This window comes from Mercenaria mercenaria, chromosome 11, assembly GCF_021730395.1.
Source record: "Mercenaria mercenaria strain notata chromosome 11, MADL_Memer_1, whole genome shotgun sequence".
Lineage (NCBI taxonomy): Eukaryota > Metazoa > Mollusca > Bivalvia > Venerida > Veneridae > Mercenaria > Mercenaria mercenaria.
In genome coordinates, this window is record NC_069371.1 from 123,192 (window position 1) to 138,488 (window position 15,297).

The 15,297-nt window shown below is 34.9% G+C and overlaps 1 protein-coding gene and 1 long non-coding RNA gene across 2 annotated transcripts; one reads left to right on the top strand and one right to left on the bottom strand.

Moving 5' to 3' along the window:
* Window positions 1-153: 153 nt before the first annotated feature.
* On the bottom strand, window positions 154-11,393 carry LOC128546935 (protein PFC0760c-like). Its single transcript, XM_053518350.1, has 7 exons — window positions 11,343-11,393; window positions 8,786-8,883; window positions 3,834-3,965; window positions 1,657-2,413; window positions 1,429-1,597; window positions 866-1,159; window positions 154-809 (listed from the first exon to the last, which is right to left on the bottom strand). The coding sequence occupies exons 1-7, from the start codon at window positions 11,391-11,393 to the stop codon at window positions 154-156; spliced, it is 2,157 nt and encodes a 718-aa protein (XP_053374325.1).
* A 1,748-nt stretch (window positions 11,394-13,141) lies between these two features.
* On the top strand, window positions 13,142-15,051 carry LOC128546962 (uncharacterized). Its single transcript, XR_008366222.1, has 2 exons — window positions 13,142-13,911; window positions 14,575-15,051. It is a non-coding gene; the product is annotated as an uncharacterized LOC128546962 (long non-coding RNA).
* Window positions 15,052-15,297: the final 246 nt, after the last annotated feature.

Sequence of the window (15,297 nt, forward strand, 5' to 3'; positions counted from 1 at the left end):
TACTACATCTTTATCCTTGGATTTTTTGGGTTTTTTGGCAATTACAAATTTAAATACACCACAACCATCATGTTTGCAAAGAGCCTTTGCATTAAAGTAAGTACCTCTGCTTCTTTCTTTCTTGTTGATATTGTGGTATCTAAAAGCTGGCACTCAAGTTGGGATTATTTCATTAAATTTCTGTGATAACAAGTTGGTCCAATTTGGTCTAAGTTTATGAGGCTCCATTTTAGTGGGTTTTATTTCTTTCCACTGTTCTTTGTTCAAAATAATATCAAATTGTTCAAGTTTAGTCACGCCTTCAGCATATCCAGTACTTGAATTGTCTGTTTCAAAGCTGAGTTCATCTTTGCCCATATCAAAATAACTTTTTTTGCATTCATCTGTTTTCTGACTTTCAATATCATCATTAGATATTTCATTAAAATCATCTGATCTATCACTATTACATTTCATATTGTTATCAGTGTCACTTTCTTTCATTTTTGCTTGTGAATGCAGTTCACCTTTGAATTCCTCGTATGTTTCACTTTCAAATTTACTTTCATCTTTAAAATATGACCCGACTCCATGTTTTCCATTTTTTTGAGACTTTTCATAACTTTCTTTTCGACTAAATTTCTCTGAAGTGAAGTCATGGATATTTCTACTTTTGGTTGGCGGAAATTTGTCACCAGCATCACTTATGTGTGACCCAAGATCATCTACCTCAATATGTTCCTTTTGTTTCTTTTCAGAAGAGGTAATTCCTTCACTAGCTTTTTGTTTTGCCTGTATATCGTCAGAATCCTCTTTAGACACAGTTTTATCTTCAATTTTTTTTTATCATTTTCTTGTTTTTCCTTGTCATTACTTGTTTCAATACATTCTTCTATTTCATTGTTATTGTCATCTATCTCATGTTCTTGAAAATAGTCATTAGCATCACTCACACGGTAATGTTTTTGTTTTTTATGGTCACCATCAGCCCAACTGTCTTGTTCTTCTTCTGTTTCTTTGTCACCATTATCATTTCTGTCTTTGTTTCCTTTTTTGGTGTCATCATTATCATCACTGTCTGCTTCTTTTACCCTGTCATCATCATCATCCCCATCATACCCATCATCACTATATGTTTCTTCTTTTTTTCTGTCATCACCATTATCACTAATATTTTCTTCTTTTTTTTGTAATCATCATTCTCATCATCTTTGGAGCTGTATTCCTTTTTTATCTTTACATCAACATTAACATAGTCTTCCTGTCCTTCTCTGTCATAACCATTATCACCACTACTATCTTCTTTTTTTCTGTAATCATTATCATAATCACTTCTTTCTCTTTGTTCTTTGTCATTAATAAAATCATCACTATCTTCTTTAAGTTTTCTGTCATCAAAATTATCATCACTTTCTTCTTCAAGTTTTCTGTCATCAACATCATCATTACTATCTTCTTCAAGTTTTCTGTCAAGAACATCATCACTTCTATCGTCTTCAAGTTTTCTGTCATCAACATCTTCACTACTGTCTTTCTTCTTAAATTTTCTGTCATCAAAATCATCATCACTTTCTTCTCCTAGTTTTCTGTCGCCAACGTCATCACTACTGTCTTCCTTCTTAAATTTTCTGTCATCAAAATCATCATACTTTCTTCTCCTAGTTTTCTGTCACCAACATCTTCACTACTGTCTTCCTTCTTAAATTTTCTGTCATCAAAATCATCACCACTTTCTTCTCCTAGTTTTCTGTCACCAATGTCATCACTACTGTCTTCCTTCTTAAATTTTCTGTCATCAAAATCATCATCACTTTCTTCTCCTAGTTTTCTGTCACCAACATCTTCACTACTGTCTTCCTTCTTAAATTTTCTGTCATCAAAATCATCATCACTTTCTTCTCCTAGTTTTCTGTCACCAACTACATCACTACTGTCTTCCTTCTTAAATTTTCTGTCATCAAAATCATCATCACTTTCTTCTCCTTGTTTTCTGTCACCAACATCATCACTACTGTCTTCCTTTTTGTTTTCTGTCATCAAAATCATCACTGTCTTCTTTAAGTTTTCTGTCACCAAATCATCCTCATCACTGTATTCTGCCTGTTTTCTATCATCAGTATCATCATCACTGTTTTCTTGATTTCTGCCATCATCTAATGTCATACATTTCATAACTCTTCTTTTTTTGATCTTCCGGAACCCAATTTCATAGCTCAACCTTTGTGCCCAGAATGGCTTTCTATATTTTCTTCCATGAATTGATTTTTCATTTGATGAAAACCAATGACCTAAATTACCTGGCTCTTCCTTCTTTAGTTTATAATATTTGTTTTTTATTCTAACTCTCAGAGTAATATTGTTGGAGCCAAAAAGTTTTTCTGAAATGTTACCCCACATAGAATTTGGATCCTTCACAGATTCATGTTCTGTCTTCCTGCTGAGGTATTTTTTTTATTTCATTCACATCAGAAGTTGTGAATGACTTACGTTTTTGATGTCTTCCCATATTTATCTATAAATGATGTTCATTTTTTTGCTGTGTAAATGGTTTCAGCTGAATATCACAATAAGGAAGCCATGCTTCCAATGTTGAATTCTTTCACATAGCTTGACCTGAAAAGAAAGTTTGACAGTTAAATTGAGAGCTCAGGGAAGTTTGGTATTATACACCTGAAGGGTCATTTTTTCACCTTAGGATAATAATCTGGACAAGTATGGTAGAGAGTCAAACCATTATATCAAATGTCAAATATCAAAGCTCCAGAGAAAAAGGTTTCTGAAGTCTGATAGCTAAAAACCTATTTTCAAGCAATCAGACCCATATGTTCTATGAACCGGAACCATTTACCCAAGTTTATATCATGATAAAGACTCATGCAAGTTTTCATCCATTTATATCATATACTGTTTGAGCTTGGTGCATCAGAAAGTGAAAAATTGTATTTTTAACTATTTCAGGGTCACTAACTATGGGAATAGGGGGCTAGGGGCAGACAAAAAATAGGAGGTGCGCAAGTTCTTATCATGATAAAGACTCTTGCAAGGTATTATCCATTTACATAAAACACTTTTTGAGTTGGACGTGTCAAGATGAAAATTTGATTTTTCAACTATTTCAGGGGCCATAGCTCTGGAAATAGGGGGCAGACCCAGATTAAAAATAGAAGATGCAATAGTTGATAATGAAATAATCATGATAAAGACTCATGCAAGGTTGAATCAATTCATATTAAATATTTTATGAGCTAAGCCTGTAACAGGTGAAAATGTGCATTTTTGACTATTTCAGGGGCCATAACTCTGGAAACTGGAAGTGGAGCAAGATGAGAAGTAAGAGATGCGCAAGTTCATATAATGATTAAGAGTCATGCAAGGTTTCATGAATCTACATCAAATACTTTTTGAGCTAGATGCGTCCCAAGGAGAAAATATTCATTATTGACTATTTCAGGGGCCATAACTCCAGCAATAGGGGGCAAAGCCAGATGAAAAACAGGAAGTGTGCAAGTTCATATCATGATAAAGACTCATGCAAGGTTTCATCAATTTATATCAAATACTTTTTGAGCTAGGCACATCACGAACTTTGGAAGGACGCACACACGGACAAGACAGAATCTATATGCCCCCACCACTTATGTTTTTTGACAATCGGAATAATTTGAATAATCTTGGTACAGGGTCACACAAGGATGATTTGTGCAAATTTTTCTACAAGAGGGCCATGATGACCTGATTGACAAACAGACTGGCGGATTGAAGGAAAAATGTTTTCCTATAGTTCCAGAAACAGGTTTTCAACCAGTAGGGGACTCATAACATTGGGCTGGCCTCTGAATCCTTCATTATACTACATCATACATTTTTTGATCATGACATTTAAACTATGATCTTGGAAAACTTTATTACCACGGGCAGCTGTAAGATCAGCTTGTGGAACTCGCTGGACCGCCATAGTCTTCTGAAACCACACAGTGTCTGTTCTGCTGTAAAAATACAAAACAGTCTCATATATTTAGTAACACACTTCAAACAACTTCAACAATACACAAAATGTAGAGGGAATATTATGAAATTCAACAAATTACTACTTTTATTTTGTATTATGAACCATTGTTATATCTTTTCTACTCAAACATGAAAGGACCTGATTAAAGTCTTGACATAAATGTTTACATCAAACATTTTTTCTCATTCAGTTTTAGATTTACAAAACAAAACAAAATATGCATAAAGTAATATGAACAAGTAATCACCAAAATGTTCTGTTAAAACTTCTTGTCTGTGCAATTGTAATGCACTGGAATTGTGTCTGATGGCACTTCTTGTGCAACCAAGTTGCAGAACAAGAAATATTTACATTTGACAGCCCTGAACAGGACTGTGTATGGTAAGTCAGGTTCCAACTGACAAACTGAGGCCAGTCCTGGTCTGGTCACTCCAAGTATTGAGGGTACCTGCCGTTGATGTTGTTATGATGGGTCTACTTGAAAGGCAGTATCAAGAGACTGTGGTTCTGCAACATACTCTCAGTTGAATTCTTGCTGACCAGAAATGCTGTCATTTTGCTGAATATTTGGAATCGGCACTGTTCAATCACCTTCTGTTTCCACATCAAGGGCCCTTCTTTCAACTTTAATGATTCTAGCTTGTACAAATATACTACTGACTGTTAATACAATAGACGGTCTTTCGTCATCTGCATATGGCACTTCATGATTGTATAAATACAATCCTGAAAGAAAAAAGAAGGCAATAATGACCATTAATCGCTCACCTGAATAATATGAGCTACATGTATCAAATGTAAAACTGACGCTAAAATATTAGGACAGTTGGTCAGTATGTCACATTCTTGGTCACTGAAAGTAAGTTTTAAGATCGGTGTGCAAAACTGTACATAACATCCAAATTTCAAAGCTGTATGTAAATAATACAAAAAAGTATGTAAATAGGTCAAAGTCATGGTCTCTGAAAGTCAGTGTTTTTATATCAGTGTGCAAAACTGTACAAGTCATCCAAATTCCAAGACTGTATTTAAAACAAAAACAAAAAAAACAAGGAAGTAGGTCACTAGGTCACATTTATGGTCACTGAGTCAGTTTTAAAATCAGTGTGCACAATTGTACATGTCATTCAAATTTCAAGACTGTATCATAATAAACAAGACTGTCAGGTAGTTAGGTCAAGGTCAGTCAAGTGACCCCCTAATCAATTGGGATCATCAGTTAATTATTATCTAGCAGTCTAGGAAAGAAGATCTGATTTTTTTTTAAGTATTTTTACACATAACTCATATAAGAAGTGATCTTAGGCCGGGACCTCTTTTCACCCCAAGGGCATAATTCAAAAATCAACTAGGCAATGATAAATAACAAATATCAAAGGCCAAGGCCTTGAACTTTCAGACAAGAAGAATCCTTTTTTCCCTACAACTAAGGGACATAATCTGAATAACCTTGTTAGAGGGCCATAAAGGCATTACAGTTCAGAAAAGAAGATTTTCAATGTTTTTCCTATATAAGTATAAGTAAAACTATTGACTCCCAGAACAGGGCCCCTTCACACAAGGGTAATAATTTGAACATTCTTGGAAGCGGACCATATGGCAATGCTACAAACAAAATATCAAAGGCCTATGTCCTTATGTTTCAGACAAAAACACTTTTAAAGCTTTTTCCTATACAAGTCTGTATTAACAATGTGTACCGGGCCTAGGCGGGGCAATATTTGACCCTCAAAGCCCTATATATTGTTTTAGACAAGAGGATTTTAGAAGTTTTTTCTTATAAAAATCTACAAAATATTTTTGAAATCCGGCTAACAACCAAAGTTTTGCATAGATTTCAATTCTTTGGGCAATTCTAAATAGGCACTACCCAAGTTTGGTGTAAATCTGCGCAGTGGTTTTGAAGAAGACTTTTTACAAATTGCTCACACACTATGGACGACGGACATCAAGGGGTTAAATTGTTTTTTTATCAAACTTATAATTGAATGAAGTATTGCCATGCATTACGAAGTCCAGACCTGGAAGGCACTTAAATTTCTCTAATATACTGTACTATAATATACAATATATGATATAACATAACACTTTGATTAAAAGTTGCATACACAATAACATTCAGTTGTCTATTCTATATAATTTAAGTATTTAAAAGAAGCCATTATTTAGCCAAAATCCTTCATTTTGTACATACATGTGCTCTTGCCTAAAAATGGACATGGCGCTGGTACACATATGTTGAAAGTTTCAAAGCTTTCTCTCAAAACATTTTGTCCAAATGTGCACTGGTACAAAAAAAATTAACCAGTGTTACGCTGACACTCATACCACGGTGATTAGGATAGCCCTACTTATTATTCCAATAAAAAATTGCTTTATTACCTTTTCATTGTAAGCTATAGTGTTGAATAAATTTTCGTCTTTCCATTTCTTCTTGCTGAACATTGTACCTTTACATCGCAAAAAATCTGTTTGTCATACACAAAGTTCTATAAAGAGAAGAAAAAAAAAAAAACGATTTTAACAGAATGAACACACTAATAGTACTCACTAACAGTAAATACAATCAGCTGTATCAAATTTCATTTCTTGAAGTAATCAAATGTTGTCAGACTTACTTGCTTTATTAAATCAATCATTAAAATTCATACATAAAAACTTCATATGGTTTTAATTTAATCCATGATTTTAAGTAAGAGACCTATTCGAAAATATGATATCATACAATGTAAGTGACAGAACAAATCTACCCAGACACTGGTTTCGATAATAGCAGACTGCCAATATGATACTAAATAACAGAAACAAAACACAAAATACACATTCATAAAATGTCAGCGAGACTAGTTCATGTTTTAATCTCATCATAAATAAATTATCAGAGATGTAATCATTAATATAATCAAATACATTGTACATGTACCAGAAAAAAATCCCAATGGATTTCATTAGGGATTTCCTAACAGAAATATGCAGAATAAGTTTGCACGTGACAGAGACAGGGACAGTCAAAAGTTATCATGCTGTCCTGAAATGTCATATTATTAGGGCATAAAGTATAGAACAAGAAGCTGCGTTCAATAAACGCTTGATGCCCCCGGTGGCATCCTTGTCGATACAAAGCAACCTAAGTCCAAAACGAAGTCAAGTTCAAAGTCAAGGTCAAACTGAGGTCAGTTGATGTCTGAAAATGAGGAATGGTCACAGGTTACACCTGCATTAGTATCAAGTCATTCTAGTAAGGGGTATTGATGCTAGACGAAACGGTCACATTTGGTTAACCAAGAGATGGCCCATATAAAGCAACCTAAGTCCAAAATGAGGTCAGGGTCAAGGTCAAACTGAGGTCAGGTGATGTCTGAAGATGAGTGAATGGTCACAGGTTACATCTGCATTAGTATCAAGTCATTCTAGTAAGGGGTATTGATGCTAGAGGAAATGGTCCCATTTGGTTAACCTCGTACAGACGGACAGGACAACCACTATATGCCTCCCGCATCAGTAGATGCCGGGGGCATAAAAACAACCAGCACTAGCATGACTATTGAAACAAAACATTAAAAGCTATTATAATTTACCGGTATATTACAAAAGGCGGTTTTTACCTCCGCTTTTTGCTACGCAACACGAAGTGCCCGGATATCCAACCTTATCAATAGTCCTTACATAATCAGGTCTATGAAAGTGGTATATTTACAGATAATCTATATTATAAATTAAGAGATTTGTTATCTATAAATTTACAGATTGTGTGGAATGTGTGTATGATAATTGATGAAAATAATTTTTTTCTCAAAACTGCATCTTGAAATGCACTGGTTTATTTACAACATGTATAAATTAGGCCAAAAAAAATTAATGTTTAGTTTCTCAGGCCCCACAACATACGATTCTGACCCACCGCATCTCAGATTTTTATCAAAGAAAAATCAACGGGATTTGCGAAAAGAGAATATTCAACAAATAAATGAGGATGAAAGAATGAAAATAAGTGAGTACGAATTAATCGTCAAGAACGGTTAGGGTGTTCATCTTGGTTATAGGCTATATTCCAACAAAAGAAAATGTTCTTTGTTTCATATAAATTTCAGCTACTTCAGTACAGTTCTGATACAGTTTCTAGATCTTCACTCATCGCAGACCTATTTTCCACAAGATATCCATACATTTGCTTAAAAGAAAAAAAGGGTGTAGAATAGTATGCAGTGAAATGCAAGTCAACTGAAGTCAGGTACCCTCATATTGTCGCATTTCAGAAAGCGGTGCGCAGAATGAACACCCTACTTTTGTTTTCAAGTAAAAATCTCAAAAACATGTGAATATAAGCATGAAAAGTGTTTTTATGTAAAATTCATTCCACCAGTGAAATAATGCCCATTTGGCCCCCTGGTTTACGCACAAATACGCGAAAAATCAAAAATTATTATCTATTTAGTAGGGACTTCTTTCAAAGCACGTTTTTGACCGAATTACAGCTATATAACCTATAATAGGCGTTTGGTGTTCTGTATATTCTATAAACGTACATTATTAAAAAATTCAAGTTGATATCTTTTTATTGCATTGAGAACAGTTATATAACAGAAGTACTTGTTTAATATGGGTCAGTTTCAGTGTTCGGTTGTATGCCCGTTTTAGCATTATTTCAGTTATATCAGGCGGTCAGTTCACCTAACCATCACTCCTAGGAAAGACAAGTACTGGAACCTAAAGTTCGTAAGCAACTGCATACTTTCTCACATAAAGAATCCTAGTTAGTAGCAGGGCCCGAACCTATAATCCTGTTTCAGAGATTACAAGTCCAGGATTGTATCACCTACACCTGGTGACGACCCCGGGTGTAGTATGAGCTGCCGGATATTGGCTGAATCTGCCAACATTCCACCACAGTGTTCCTATCAACACAAATTGAAAAGCATCATCAAACATATTATATACAGACTTTCATGGTGCTCTCATTCCAGTTCCTTTTAATGCATAATTTGTTATTGCTCAATTGTGCTTATGAGCTTTTGTGGTCATATTTTGTCTGCCATCCATTTCGTCTGGTGTTCATGCACCAACAATTTCTTGTTTAATATATATAGTAATTTTCTCAGAATATATTGAGTGCCAAATGCAACCTTCAGAACAAGTATAGTTCTTATAAATTATTATCTACGTAAGATGCAATGTCTTTAAGTGTGTTAAAAATTGATGTACATGACTGGAATACATATAAAACGGGCAATGCCGTTAATAAAAAAGAAAATAAAAAATAAATCCGCACTGCCTCATTAAATTTTGCAAAATGTGGCCTGAGAAACTAAACATTAAATTTTTTTGGCCTTAAGGTCATTTGTGTGATTCAGCCATTTTTGTAGAATTTGAGTTTTTGGCATTTTCAGAAAAAAATCTAAGTCCACAGAAATGCCTTAAAGTTACAATAATTATTGGCCTTAGTTTATGCATATGATAAGTATATCAATTAATTGCATGCTGCGATTTAGTCAAAATAATTTGACGTTTAGATTGTTTTATATTTGTGATGGGCAATCTAAACGTCAAAACTTTGATTGAGTAAGTGAGTTAGTAAGTTGGGTTTAACGGCAAATGAAGGACCAAAATAATGGAAGATAAATCACAGTACACAGTCATTTAAAGTTTTTGTTTTTACTGCCTGCTCATATTGCATGTAGACACAGTAAATGTTAATCGTGTACAGCACATACATAGGTTTAATCACCAGAAAAATCGAAATTTTGGATATTATTTGATAATTTTTACATTAATCAATGATGAATTGAATCCCCTTTCAATACATGCAAGTTTTATTTGAATTTATGGCCAATTAGTGATAGGGAATGAATTTAACTTTTTTTCCCATTAGCAAATTTTTGCTAGTGCCACTTTTTTCCACTAGCAAGATCGGTTTTAAATTATTCTAAAGCTGTTTACGTGCTAAATTTATTAAGTTGTTTTGTTATTATTGTTTGGTTTCATATAAAAGTTCATGGTGACTTTCTGGTATTGAATGTACGATACAAACCAAAGTACTCATGATTCTTTGGACTTTTGGCTGGATGTTGAAGTTTTAAGTTTTATCAGGTCACTGCCCCTAGTGTTGCTAGCATTTTCGGTTTACACGCGCCTTTTAGCACCAAGAAACATGTTATTTTCCTCTCCATTCCCACAGAACATTGCAAATTACAGACCAAAATGAAAACAAATATTGCCTACACGCTTACTAAGATATCTGATAATTACTTTTGCATAAAGCGACAAGCGTCTATAAGCTAATTAACTCCCTTAAGGATTTTTTAAAGAGAACAGGGCAGTTTGAGCGAATTCATAATTTTAACATGTCCAAAACATTGCGGAATGATACTTATTTCACTTCGGTAATGATTACATATTACTTGGACTGTATCATAGACTCCCTGTGTAAAATCTCAAACTTTAAACTAAAATAAAGGTATTAAATCCATATAATATTTCAATGAAATTTCAAAGTTTTGTTGTTTGTAGCACCATCTGGGGCATGAGCAGTGAAAAATCTAAAATAGTGTATATTTATTTCTAAAGTCACTATATGTTCATTGTAAATATACTTTGTTATACCCAAGTGGAAATTGGCTGGTACTCGAAAATGCAGCTTTCTGATTGGTCAGTTAGAACCCCTGATGTACGTTGATGTCATGATAAAGTTATGAATTCCCTGTTTTCGAACGTGATCCGAAAATATTCTCTACTAGCACTTTTTATTCTTACTTGAATTTCGTGACCGCTAAATTCAATCCCTGCGTGAAATAATCGGCATTTAAATGTGTAGCACGTAAAGTGTCAGCAGCGATGAAAATTTCATGGGAAATTGCTTCCATTATTTTGGTCTTTAGAATTTTTGACGCGAGTGGGGATATTGCCCATATGAGTGTGTGTGTGTGTTCGGGTTTAATGTCTTTTTCAACAATTTTTCAGTCATATAAACTACGGTGTCTACTTGTAGCAGTGAGCACAATGCCCAACTTTATAGTGCTGCCTCACTGGAATATCACCCCACAGACACGTGGCATGATACCCCGCCCAGTCACATTATACTGACACCGGGCTGACCAATCCTAGCACTTTCCTCTTAATGCTGAGCGCCAAGCGAGGAAGCTACTAGTTCGATTTTTTACGTCTTTGATATGAAAAAAGTATCTCAATATTTCCTATGATCGCGTCAAATTAGTTAGACTAGCTGCGATTTTGAGTATAAACATGGTTTTAGCATTTTCAAACACTTCATCTGTAAGTATATAGATTGAAAAAATCTATAAATTTATAGATTATCTGTAAATCAAATATCCTATTATCATATACCACTTTCCTATACCTGATAATGCTGATGTTCTGAATCTGCAGAAACTAGCAGAGAGTAGTCCATATCTTACTTTGTCTACCGGAGAGTGATATCGACTAGTCAAAATATTAAACGATATTTAACTCTTGAGTACAATTATTTGGACACCAGAAGAGAAATGTTTATCTGCTGTTATAAATATTAAAATAAATTTATGGATGCAACCATCAAGAAAAAAAGCGTCTATTACGTCACATCTGACAGAAGTACCGTACGCAGAAACAAATCATAACATCATCTACAAAGAACGCCAACAACACAAAATTTTTCCTTCAGAGAAATAACTGTCATAAGAAAACAGAAAAATATGTTACACGACCCTTGTACGACATATAATAGAATATGCCGCAATCATCTGGGATCCTTACACTGCAGATAACATGCAGAAACTTGAGATGTTGCAGTGAAGGTCAGCAAACATGGTCTTCTCTGACTTCAGAATCAGATGCACCACTAGTGTTACACCTATACTGCGGGATCTACAGTGGCCTTCACTTTTTGAGCGAAGAGCGCAGGCAAAGGTCACCATTACGTTTCGGATCATCCATGGTCGTGGCCCACCACCTACCCATCATCTGTTAGGAGACACGGTCAGAGATTGATGCCAAGGATGTCCATAGCTTCAAGACCAGACTTGACCATCACTGGCAGGGAGACATGCTGTACCAGTTTTGAGAACAGAATAGATGTTGTCAGGACAACTTTTGTAACTAAGTACTCTTTATCTGTTACCAACACAACTACCAAATTTGTTTTGAGAACTTGCAGTAATAACGTCATAAATAAAGTCCGAAAGAAGAGGGGCTTAAAAAGGACCTAGTCTTTACTTCAGAGCCCAAAATCATCCTACAGATCCTACAGAGATTCCTGGTGCCTTTAGCCCAAGCCCTCACCTATCAAAAGTCATTCTTCCCAGATACCATCAGGTTGGTGAATGACCTTCCCCAGAAAGTTGTAAGCTGTGCAATACTAGACAGCTTCAAGAGAGAAGTGCAGCATACAGATCCGCTAACTTCATAACTTCATTCTGGACTGTTACGATATTAAAAGGGCACTGTAAATAGTGATTTTACTATTCACCAGACAATCTGTATTTATGCACATAAACTTTCTCACATCAGGCTTTGCGCCAGTACGAAGACATTCCAGACGATTGGGATTTGTACTACAACCAGTAGAAGTACCCCACCCACCATAATTAAAGTTAGGGAACAAACATTTATAAAACGTTAACATTGCATGTACAGTTAATGCATATCATAGTTTCTTAACAACTTCTACACCAGGGGTACTTCTATAAAATTCTCCTAAAGGGAATACCTCTACTTGTTCTGTTTTTGTAAACTTGTTTAACAAGTTTACAATAACCGTCATTCTGTTGTTGTCGTTCTGCTTCGCACTATCAGGGGAAATAACACATGGAGTGACGGATAGTTTCGTAACGGGCTAAACACCACTAAATCCTGCTCCCTACACTGTAGGTTACAACACACTAAATAGCTGTTCTTCTTTATTGACATACTTCCAATGACCGCAGCACACATCAGGACCCATTTTAAAACTCTGCAACTTACATTTTCTTGAAGAATATTGTCAGTGCTGAATAAAAATCAAAAGAAAAGTAGGGATCATGTGTGATGCAAGAAAATATTTTTAGTCAAATACACAAACAACAAAATGAGCTTATAGTTCAAACATTGTTTTTATCCAATGACAAGCGATCTTCATGAATTTTAGCCAGAATGATTACCTTGATGAAATCTAGGCCGAGTTTGAAAATGGGTCATCTGGGGTCAAAAACTAGGTCACTAGGTCAAATCGAAGAAAAACCTTGTGTATGCAATAGAGAATGTATTTTTCAATTGATCTTCATGAAATTTGGTCAGAGTGATTGCCTTGATGAAATCTAGGATGAGTTTGAATATGGGTTATCTGAGGTCAAAAACTAGGTCACTAGGTCAAATTAAAGAAAAATCTTGTGTATGCGATAGAGACTGTTTTTTTCAATTGATTTTTATGAAATTTGGTCAGGATGATTGCCTTAATGAAATCTAGGTCGAATTTGAATATGGGTCATCTGAGGTCAAAAACTAGGTCACTTGGTCAAATCAAAGAAAAAACTTGTGTATGTGATAGAGGCTGTATTTTTCAATTGATCTTCATGAATTTTGGTCAGAATGATTGCCTTGATAAAATCTAGGTCGAGTTTGAACATGGGTCATCTCGGGTCAAAAACTAGGTCATATCTAAGAAAATGCTTGTTTTATCGCAAGAGACCAATTTTTTGGCCCAATCTTAATGAAAATTGGTCAGAATATTTGTTTCCATGAAATCACTAGGTCAAACATGTTTTATACTGTTATGGTGTGTTTCTTAGGTGAGCGACCTAGGGCCATCTTGGCCCTCTTGTTTTTAATTGCATATTCAAACACAGTATGGCTGAGAAAGCTAGCAGTTTCCGCAAGAGGAGAAATTTGCATACGCGCGAGAAAAGTCACGCTTTACTTGCTGTGACAGGGGTTTCAACTCTCGATAGGCATAGGTAACTAGTTTTTATAATTTTACATCTATATAGCAAAACTGATGCTAACCAGGGATATACACTGCTCAAAAATCCCCCATTAACTTACATGCAACACTACTGTCTCCAATGATCTACAATATTTCATATATATTTTTCTTAGAAATGTCCAGACAAAGTATAACTTCAACAAGAAGTTTTTGACATGTCTGTATTGATCTCAAGGAGCCTTAAACTGTGTTCGGACACAAAAGTTAAACTTTTAAGTTTGATAACATTCAGACACTTTAGAAAATAATGTGCATTTTCTTGAAAATTGCAACTTTATAAATTTTATACCTTTGACTCTCAAAGACGTGTGACTCACTAAATTCTTAACAGATAGGAATAACTTAATGACTGAAGAACTGCAGTGTATGAATCAGTTTGTTACAGGAAAATAAATACTGAAATTACCGGTACAGCTAGTTGAAAATAAGACAATTTACTTGTAAATCAATGGAAAATTATCAACTGATCCTTTACTTGTTTTGAGCAATGTACTTATGAGATATTTTATCTGTTTATCCTACGCTCACTAGCAGCGACTTCAGACGACCGCCACACAAGCTCTTGACCTCTCCTGTTGTCAATATAACAATTCTGAAGAAAATAAATATCACTGCATTATTTATTAATTTTCAGATGCAGAAAGCATGATACAAGTTCAGACTTCATTAAAGGCTCAAGAGAGGAGAGAGAACAATCCTCGGGCTTTCCGTTGTGACATTTGCGGCCATCTTGTAGCAACCCTTCATGAACTCACCGAGCACATGCGCAGTCATGAAGACAATCGAAGTCCGGCCTGACCACAATGTGGTGCAGTGTATGAGCACAGCTCATCCCTGAATCGGCATATTAGGCAACGTTGCAGGAATGTGTGTTTAATTTAATCCGGTGAATACTTAGAAAAATCGATGTAGACATGTTCTCGTCAAAATATCCGGTTTTCTTATAGTTTTATATGAAATGCGGGGGTTAAGTGTTGCGATGACGATCAATGTACAATTCAGCGTGTGTCTTTGCTCAAACAATTAAAAATATGTAATATGTGTTTTATTGATATTATACAATACTGTTTATCTTGATTTTTAGTAAAGCATTTCTAGTCATTTAGTCAAATAGCATTTTTGTCATGAACACTCGTGCCTGTCTGATATATTTTGTTCTGAAGCGGCTTTCATAGTTCGATCATTCTCATATCTGCAAAACCATTCTTAGCTCGACTTTTCGAAGGAAAAGTGGAGCTATTGCACAAATATCTCTATTACTATCAAGAAACTTACTATCAAAGTCTACACCAGGAGAAACAATTCCCATAACTCTGTTTGAATTTTGACAATTAGAACTTAGAATGTTTTGGTTAAA

What these genes read in the sequence shown, in the direction of transcription:
- LOC128546935 (XM_053518350.1), bottom strand. Translation starts at nt 11,393, where the DNA reads ATGGACTACTCTCTGCTAGTTTCTGCAGATTCAGAACATCAGCATTAT. An exon ending in ATGATCAAAAAATGTATGAT is followed by an intron (nt 2,414 to 3,833) that starts GTAGTATAATGA and finishes ATACCTCAGCAG; the next exon opens with GAAGACAGAACATGAATCTG. An exon ending in TAACAATGAAATAGAAGAAT is followed by an intron (nt 810 to 865) that starts GTATTGAAACAA and finishes AAAAAATTGAAG; the next exon opens with ATAAAACTGTGTCTAAAGAG.